This window comes from Ambystoma mexicanum, chromosome 7q (assembly GCF_040938575.1).
Source record: "Ambystoma mexicanum isolate Mex_15411 chromosome 7q, UKY_AmexF1_1, whole genome shotgun sequence".
Lineage (NCBI taxonomy): Eukaryota > Metazoa > Chordata > Amphibia > Caudata > Ambystomatidae > Ambystoma > Ambystoma mexicanum.
Window position 1 is genome coordinate 708,083,162 of NC_090941.1, and position 10,231 is coordinate 708,093,392.

The 10,231-nt window shown below is 44.1% G+C and overlaps 1 protein-coding gene across 2 annotated transcripts in view; it reads left to right on the plus strand.

The window, feature by feature from the left end:
• LATS2 (large tumor suppressor kinase 2) overlaps nucleotides 1–10,231 on the plus strand; it is a 283,239-nt gene that overhangs the window by 266,895 nt on the left and 6,113 nt on the right. For both annotated transcript variants that reach the window (XM_069639030.1, XM_069639031.1), the window contains exon 7: nucleotides 8,985–9,091. In XM_069639030.1, coding sequence (XP_069495131.1) covers nucleotides 8,985–9,091 — 107 coding nt within the window. The remainder of the gene's footprint in view (nucleotides 1–8,984; nucleotides 9,092–10,231) is intronic.

Here is a 10,231-nt window from a genome sequence, read left to right on the forward strand (position 1 = left end):
AGAGGGATTTTCCCCAGGTTACACAATGTGGCCAAGTGGGGGAGTCAGGACTTAAGCCCAGGCCACACAATCCACAGTCACCAACCTAATCACTTGGCCATACCTCCTATCAGGAAGCAGAGGCAAAACAGTAGATTTCCCACTGTCTTTAAAAGGCTGGTAGGGCTGGGGTAGAGAGTCACACATGCCTCACTTACATATGTGCTCAGGTAGCCTTTTTGGACTTCCAACATGGTCCGTTCGCCCACTGCCTAAAATAGCAAAATCAAATGAGTAAATGAGTGAGTCGTTTCAGAAGATACAACTTAGTTGAGTGCTTATATGTGTTGCTTTAATTTGAGTGGCACGATTTAGACCAGTCTGTTTCACATGAACACACCATGCTAAACAAACTGTGAAGAGCCAGGAATGAGACACGGACTCAGAGAGCTTGTAGTTTGGGCTATAAACCTTTATTAAAAATAAAAGGGGGTTGGAAAATGCCTTGCTGTCCCTACCATAAGAGGTATTTGCCTACATCTACCAAAACCAAGGGTCTGTTATGTGCCAAGATATCCAAAGCAAAATGTACTGTGTCCGAAAAAAAGTAACTCTAATATGATAAGGATTATGGCTTTGTGCTTGAAAGTGCACAAATGTTCAAGATCAAATGAAAAATTGTAACTCCAACACAAAAGTTCAAGGTTCCAGGAGATGGCTCTCTTCCCCAGTTTTCTCTTCACTAACGCAATGAATCAATTACACATCCTTTGAAACGCAAATTACTTGATGTATAAGCGCCTTACAAATGCACAATAAATTAAATAAAATAAAATCCAAAGTTCTTTATAGCCCAAGAGGAGAGCTCCCTCCTCTTGGTATCTCAGTTCATTCCTGCGGAGCTGTCTCCCTTCCCCAGGTCTCTATAACACATTTTGAAACTCCTAAGGGTATGAGTCTTCGTTGGGGGTTCTCTGGTCAACAAAACAAATTAGACTTGGCGTTGCCTGGTGTACTCCCCTGCCACAACTTGCTCATGTGGCTTCTTTTTACACACTTGCAAACTTTCCTATGCCTGGTATACTCTAATGCCAGAGCTTTTCTCATGTGGTTCACTTTACACACTTGCAAACTTGACTTTGCCTGGTATACTCTCCTGCCAGGGCTTGTCTCATGTGGTTCACTTTACATACTTGCAAACTTGACTTTGCCTGGTATACTCACGTTGTATACTTGTTGTATATTTCTCACATTCACTTTGTTATTATTCTGCAGACATCGGGTCTCAAATTCCCTTTCATTCATTTTGCTTGCACTTATCTGTCCTTGATAATGTTTTTGGAGCATCCCTTCTCAGGACTCACCGGCTTTCCTTGGCATTCTCCAGCTCTTCTGCGGTAAACGGGCTGCAGCGTTCTAGGGTCCTGCTTCCTTTTCACAGGCTCGCTGGCTTCACTCAGCTGCTCCTACATCCCTTGTGGCTCCCGCCTTGCAGTGGAGCCCTTCTCTGTGTTCAGGCAGCTTTAGTACTGCTCTCGGCTCCCACGGCCATCAGGACGACTTCCCTCTTCTTCCTGTCACGTTTCTGATATGGTGAACCAACATCTGCAGTCTTTCCTTCCTTCACTGTCCCCCTGAGTCGGCTGGCTCCATGGTCTATTTTGTGGCTCAGTTCTACCTCCGTCCGTACCGAGGGGACCAAGCTTTCCCAGGCAGCATATTTGCCCACTATGCTGGTTGGGATTTTTAAATGTTCGGCACCGATCACAGGTTTGCAAACACTAGAGAGTGTGATGTGCTTCTCAAACTCGTTAATCTTCATTACTCTGTTCAGTCTCCTCATTCCAGTATTTATATGCATATAGGATTGATAGGCAGTTCTTAGTAGCTTATTTGTGGAGTATTGAAATATGTCATTAGGAGATTTGGTGGAGGTTTGAAGAGAACAATGACAGTAGGCCATAAGGGCTTGAAACATAGAGGGGACCTCCTAAAAGGGAAAGGGGGATGTAGTCTTTCGCAGTCCTGATTCTATTTATTGCCTTGTAGCCTTTATTTGTAAAACCTACATACTTCCATTTAGCTCATTTATAAGTGCTCCCAATTTTAGCAGAGGAGGTACCTAGCTTCCAGAAGTAACGTAGTACATAGTACTGTACAAGTGATGATGCTTTGTCACAAGTAAGGAGTGTGTAGAGCATGGAGGATGCTCTTCATAGGTGCCAAAGACTACACCCATGAGCATTTCCTCCACCCAGATGGGACAGGAGCAGGGTCTATACTGTTCACATATAAGTATCTTTTCGTAGGAAGGCATTGATGGTATATCATCAGACTTTCTGGCTCTGTAGATTTTGAAGGTGAGTTGACTCTTGATGTGAAGTTAAAGAGCATTAGAGAGTGAGTGTGGCATGAGACCATCAATGTTCATGGCAGAGAGCTAGTTCTATGTATTTGGCTTTACTGTGTTTTTGGTGAGTAAAAACTCAGAATATGTTGAACTCAGTTTGAGGTATGCTCTGGACATATGACTTCATATGCTCGAGGTAGGTTTTTAGTCGATGGATGTTATCAACTAACTTCTGATACTGCTGGTACATGGGAATACTTTAGGCTTGCTAAGGGGGATATGAAGGACTAGTACCTGGGTTCATTCTTTTTGGTTTTGTTGAAACTATTGTTACAGAAGGAAGGAAGGGGAGTTCTGAACAGAGAATATCTAGGTGGCCCAGCAACTGGCAATGGCGCGGCATGACAATTCCAAATCCCTGAAGTTCCTTTTTACAAACTTCTCAACCATACTACCGAATGAAGAGTTCCCTGACAATATTTGCTTCAGTGAGCAGCTTTGTAAGAAGCAAGTTGGGTCTCTGGTGCTTCATTCCTAGTAGGCCTGAGCCTGTTCCATGTATGCATAAAAGGTGACATAGCCAAGGTTTTAGACATGATGATAGGGTATTGGCCAATTTGACTTGATATGTATTACTGTATGGCCCATTTGAACGAATTTAGGCTGTACAAAATGAGTCGGACACAAGGGAGTCACAAGGGAGTCATGGTTTTGTTCAAAGACTTGTATTAAAATAAAAGGGGTTGGGGGAAATGCCGCTCTGTCCCTGCTCTTAGAGGTGTTTCCCTACCTAAAACCAACACCAAGCGTCTGTCAGCGTCAGGTGGTACATCTCTCTCTTCGGCAGGGGCCTCCCTCTGGAACAGCCTTCCTGCCTCCCTGAAACTTGAGGAGGACCATCTCTGGTTCCGGAAGCACCTCAAAACCTCCCTCTTTGCTTCTTCTTTCTCTCCCCCTCTCCCCTGCTGAATTCCTGACAGAAACTGCACTGGTTACCTGGCCACCCTTCTGTTCTCGGCCAAGGCCCCGCCAGTGGCCCACCTGCACTGCCTCCCTGGCAACCCCTGCACCTGGGGACTGTTTTCTGTATCCCTACAGTCCCCTTACCAGCACTCATTTCTGTACTTACCTTGCACTTGCCACCAGCTGGCCATTTTATTTATCTTATTTGATCTTATTTATTCTACTATCACTTGTACTGCACTTTCCCCTCTCCCTTCCTCCCCGCACTTTCCCTTTCCCCCTTCCCATGCACTTGCACAATCTGAATGACACCTGGCCTAGTAGGATCGTTGTCTGTCTTCCCTTTGTTCCCCCTCCCTTGCCTCGTCGCGCCTTGAAACAATTGTGTACAGGCGCGTTATAAATGCCATTTCATATCATATATATCAGAATGTCCAAAGCAAAACTGTCCCATGTCCAAAGTACTATTCTGGCTCTCACTTTCTGATAAACTGAACTATAAAGTGAAAATGGTAATGTCTTTGGCCTTGTTTGGTTAAAACATTTTCAAAAGTAAAATGTGTAACTCCAACACAAAAGTTCCTTATTCCAGAGGGTGGTTCCCTTCCCCTGGATTTATCTTGCCTTGGTGCTTTATTCAACAATGTCAGTTCCTTGGGTTTCCCTTGACACATGACACAACTGATATACAAATTAACTTGGCTTTCTGTCTTTGTCTTGGTAGGATACCTGGTGGCTTTGTGTCTTCAGGCTCCGGTAAAGCGACGGCTGTCTCCAAAACCTGCGAACGCCCAGGAGCCCTCTGTTGGCTTCTGGAGTTCCCGCAGCGTGTTTCTTCTCCTGGTCAGCTTCCCTGTTTCTGCTTCTCGAGCTGGTTCACGCCACGGCTCTTTCTCCAGCCTCACGGTCTCTCAGCTCATTCAGAGAGAGGCAGCTTTCTCTCTCCAGCGGCATGCGCTAGTCAGCTGCTCTATTTCTTTAAATCTCCCGGTCACAGATACGCGCTCGCAACAACTGGAGAGCAGCTTGTATTCCTGGCCTTGGTCAATCTGCATTACTCTGTTCATATCTTCGCGTTGCAGTTTTCTGGTAGTTATGGGAATAGAAGTTCATTCTTTTTATTTTACAGGTAAAGTCTGGATAATTGTTCTTTACAGGCAGGTCAACTGTGGATGGCTTGCTAGCAGAGACTGAGAAGGTGTTCTCTTTAATTCTAGAGGGCAAGTCAGGTTTTGATGACTCACATGCAGCTCTCATTAGAAGGTCTTCGGCATCCTTCCTGGGTGGATTAGGGGAGGTGGAACAGTAAGCCTTTAAGGCATTAGGCAGCAATGGGGTATCCTCAAAGGAGGGAGGGGCATACCATGTCTCGTCCAATAGTGCCATGATATTCTCCCAAAGGTTATCTCCCCATGTGATCCTCCCTCACATAGCCGCCTCCAGGGTCAGGATCAGGTAGAGGCTGCCGTCCCCTGGCCACGTGGGGAGAGGTCACCGTCGGGGAAGGAGTGATGACACCATTGGATTCATCACAGCTATCTTACCAGCTATTTCTCCTTTTAATGTTTATACCACAGCATTTGGTAATGTCACATTTCTTGATAACATAACACTTACTATTACAGTGCAGTATACCATGACCCACTAGTAAACCTGATAATAGTAGGGTTTTATTTTGTTTTAAAAAAAAAAGGGTTGGAGAGGGGCAGGAGAGGGTGTTGGGTAGATATCCTAATACGTGTTTCTGTTTGACTGCACAATTGATTAAACAGCATACTGTGTTGCAATTATACAGCTCAACGAGGTAAAGGTTCAACTCTGACATGTGCCAGCCTGCACTTTCCAAGTTCATATTTCAGAAAGGCTGATGCAGCCGTTAATTCTTCTGAGGTTGATCAATTAAGTGCTATTACATATTATGTTAAATGTTAAAGGTATTTTTACCGTGCACTGTCACCAGCGGAGTTGGTCCCCAGGTGCTCTGGCGGCTCTGCAAAGAGAAGGTGGGATGGGTTAGGGTTGTAGGTCAAAGCATTGACAACCAAATGGTCGAATGGCCAAAGGATCGACACCAAAGGACCGAAAACCCAAGGATCGAATTTCTTTTTTTTTTGTTTAACTTTTATTTTTTTTTGGGAGGTCCCCCCCGAACCTCTGTTGTTTTGCTAAAAACCGTTTTTTTTACCTACCTATACGAAAACCTAAAAAAAAATATACAATTAAAAAAAAAAATATTCGATCCTTTGTCCTGTCGACCCTTTGGTGTCGATCCTTTGTCCTGTCGACCCTTTTTTTTCGATCCTTTGACTAGACACCATGGGTTAGTAGGTGAAGCGGAAGTAGGATAGTGAGAGGAGTGGTGTTCTGTTGACAGCTTCAACTCGGTATACACCGGGTGCTGAGCTTTGGTGTGAGTATCGGATCGATGTCAGTCCTCGTGCGCAGTTGGTGCGGCTTATGTATTGTTGCGGTGTTGTGAAGTGCGTGCGGGTTGTTGTGTGAGATTTTTGAGTGAGATAAGTCTGCAGAAATGCTGAGTTTTTTGTTAGTGGGTTATATGAAGTTTAACATGCTAACATTCAGAACTCTGTCCGATTGTGTTGCTCGCCAATCCTCCCAATTTTATCTGGGTGGGCGAAGGGGTTACGCCTGGCGAGGTTTTAGGTTTGTCTGAGGCACTCCCTGTGCTGTTCTAACTCACTCTGTAACTGTTCTTAATTGCTCCTCGCCTTTCTATTCCAGCAAGCTCTGTAGGAGTTCTAATGCTGATGGATTTATTAGTGTGGGTTGGGTGTCTATTCTCCTCCTTGGGTGCTGGAGCTGGTATTGTGGTCTCCTCTCACAAACTTTCTATCTAAATGTGTCTGCTGGGGGTTTGGATATGGTACGGCCGGGAGGCAGTGTATGAGTCGTTTAAGGGTAATGCCACCTATTTTACAGTGCTAATCAGCAGGAGGTGTCAGACAGGAAGTGCCATACATATAAATATGATATAATACAATCTATTTTACCTGAATACAGAAACATCTAGGCCACAGTAAGATCAAACAGTAGAGTATTTTTGCACAAATTGATAGGCTTCAGAAACGTAAAACATTAAAGTTGATTCTAAATAAGTATCTCTGGGACTGGGGTATCCAATCTGCGAGGCCTACATATACACAAACACTAACCTCCAGCTGCACCTTTGCGAATATAGCTCGTTATAGAAATCCAAACTTCGCAAGGTGATTTCTGAAATTCAAGAAGGCTTTAGAACCCACTAGAGCTTGCAGGGGAGTTACCAGGTGACCTCTGGCGACCCCCAAAGGAGTCCATGCTGGAAATTCGAATTCAAAGATTGGTTCATAAAGGATATTGCAGGGAAGTATGATTCAAAATTTGGAACAGAAAACACGTGGTGGACTGCAAACCAGCATTGGCAATCCAATAGGTTTTGGCTGTCATATGTTAATAACAGCCTCAAATTACCAATGATTCCATTATCTACCTTGTATAGTCAGTCACCATATTGTAAAGCATAACCTCAGATGTGCAGCTGCTGCCATCATATAATGCTTCGTTAAATTTTCCAATAATGTGCTATAGAAAACGTCAAAATAGATAACTATATGTATAGCCATTGTGAGAGTTTTTCATTAAGTTTTGAGTCACACAAGGAAGTACATTATTGTTTTTTGCTGAAAACAGCCTGACCCCCAGCAAAGTGTCTATTTGGCATGGCCTCAATGCTCCCTTTTGGACCCATGTTGTGGCCCGTGGTACTTGGGACCACCAGGTGAGGTTTCCACTGGGTACTGTAGACATGTTACTCTATAACCCCATGTGTGCAGCCCCATATAGCTCCAGAATGTGCTGTATAAAACATCCAATAGATGCGGTGACGGAGTAAGTTGTCCAACAGGACACACCATGTGGTAAACGAGTCATGATGGTTTTACGATACTGGCAGCCAAATTATGGTTGCTTCAGGAACCATAACTCGGCGGATTGGAAAACAAAAGTTTCTGGAATCCGTTAAATTTACTACCTAGAAAATGGTGTAATCTGCAAACATTTGGAATAGCAAGATTAAGGTTCAAACGCTCACCTCAAAGGTAACACATTGTAAATTATACCAACGTTGGTAGCAATACTCAATCCAAATGAATACATTCTATAGTGCAGGCAACGCCTATCTCACTTAACTCACACTATACCACTTCTTCACAAAACTCACTTTAATTATTGCATGGATGTGCAATACCTAATATTTACAGCAGTAAGAGATGCTTACCACATAACACTATTTAAACAGGCAACATTAATGGTCCGATCAATCATGGCTATGAATTGTTTTGCTCTGTGTGCATTAATTGTTCCATCAAAAAGTCACTGAACTCATTATGATCGTTACAAACACAATTCACGTCTATTAGTGAGAGATTGCAGATATTAATGTTCCTCTTCCTGTGGATTTAACTGATGAAAAACTAATGGTAATGTCTTGAAAGTACAAGATGGGCATGTTTCACAGATACTAATATTATTGAGCAGTCTATTTAGTTCAACACCGGTGCCTTGTACTCTTATGCTTCAGAGCTATTTCCAAGTACATTAGTCATTTCAATCATCAGGATCCAGTCTTCATAACTTGCACAGGTCCAAAAGACTGTGGGCCTCATTACAATTCTGGCGGTAACCGTGCGTTACAAACGGCACGGCTGTACCGGAGTTGCATTTTTTCCGACATGGGCAAGAACCGGGTCATGCCGAGTTAGGCGATCCCGGTAATTGCCCATTTTCGGGTACCGGAATCAAGGGCCTCCCCATCCCCATTCTTCCCCATAGGGCTGAGTGGGGACGTCGGATGTACCGGCACTTTCAGAGTTGTGCCGGTGCATCCGACGTGCTCTGCTCGCGGGTGCCGTTACACCAGCCAGGAAAAACCTGGCTGGTGAGACGGCACCTGGCCAGGAAAAACCAGGCAGGTGAGATAGCACCACCAGCAGAGCTCGTAGTATGGTGGTCCGGGAACTACAGTACGGGCATGCTTACCGGTACCGTAGTTCCCAGACCGCCATGTTTGTAATGAGGCCCTGTCTATCTCTGTATGCATGCGTTTTTTTTAATTAAGCTTGGGCCAGAATGGGAGGCTAAATGGCAGAGCCGGCAGAGTATACTTGCAGCACTTCTGCAGCACATTCAAGTTAATGAAGACAAGAAAAACCAGTCAGACGAGAAGGAAAATTCCATCATCACAGCTTTCTGCAATAGCTTGAACTTGTAAAATCTGAATGACAATATGAAAAGGCAAATGGCACATGTTATCAATAGCTTGTTGTGATGTCAGCCACCAATGCCTGCACACCAGGTCATTTTGGAAATGGTGGGGACATGGCCATAGCACTGGCATATATGTATCCTTGCACAAATCTGATCCTTCCCTCTTCACAAACGAACAAATCATTTATTGACACCAGATATCGCTTTTGCTACACCTATGTGCCAAAACCTTACAAAGAAGAAATAGGAAAGATAAAAAGCAGTGCACACAAGCATTAACATGGATACTGCATTGTGTTTGTGCCTTACCTGTAGCAAGAGGAACTCCTGGTTCTCATGCCTGCATTATTGCCCTGCCAGGTCCAATTCAATTGCCATGTCTTTTCTATCAGCCATTAACATTCTTCCTCGTTGCATCTCTTTTTAGGGTACACTCAGCTCTGTGACTGGTGGAGTGTTGGCGTGATTCTCTTTGAGATGTTGGTGGGTCATCCTCCATTCCTGGCTAACACCCCTACAGAAACCCAGCTTAAGGTACTTTTGTAAATGGGTACATCCTTTTCATTATTTCTTTGACAATACAATGTGTGTAAATATTTACCATTTGTTCCTGCTTTCTATGTATTAAAACCTTCAGAATCCATGTGCTGCCACCCAGAGAGTCTCTGTTTTGTCGTCTTCCTCTGTGACCGGTATCCTACAATGTATCGAATATTCTGCTCTCCACTTTTATGCTAAATGTAGCCTCTCTTGTTTAACCCTTTCAAAGTATCAGTGTCCTTCCTCCCTGCTTCGCTGCTTTTTGAGCTATTCAAGCTCAAAATTCGCAAAAGCATGCACATGGGCGCATCCATTTTTTGAAATGGATGCCCTCCTGTGCTAGCCTTTGCTTTTGTGGCACTAATGAAGGAAAGGCCAGCCAGCTGTAGTAAACAAAAGCTACCGCTGGGTGGCTTTCCCTTCATTAGTGCTGTACGCGGAGGACGGGGACCGGAGACCAGAGTAGGAAAGCTGCAGCTGAATCTCGGTAAGTGCTATTTATTTTTTTTTAAAAATAAGCACTAGCTGCGTTTTTTTTCCTACGTTTTCTGGGCTGGAGGAGCCCGGAAAACTTAGAAATAAAACCGCAGCTTTAAAAACATTGTATTTATGTTTGCGGTCGCTTTTGAAGCGACCGCAAACATAAATACAACGTTATTGTGTTGGAAAACGCTGCGTTTTTTCTTTCCAAGTTTCTCAGGCTCCTCCGGCTCGGAGGAGCCTGAGAAACACGGAAAGAAAAACCGCAGCACGCCAAATGGGAAAGCAGATTCAGGCAGAAACACAACGCGGTTGTGTTGGAAAACGCTGCGGTTTTTCTTTCTGAGTTTCTCAGGCTCCTCCGAGCCGGAGGAGCCTGAGAAACTTGGAAAGCAAAACCGCAGCGTTTTCCAACACAATAACGTTGTATTTATGTTTGCGGTCGCTTCAAAAGCGACCGCAAACATAATACAACGTTTTTAAAGCTGCAGTTTTATTTCTAAGTTTTCCGGGCTCCTCCAGCCCGGAAAACTTAGAAAAAAAACGCAGCTAGTGCTTATTTTAAAAAAATAAATAAATAGCACTTACTGAGATTCAGCTGCAGCTTTCCTGCTCTGGTCTCCGGTCCCCGTCCTCCGCGTACATCACTAATGA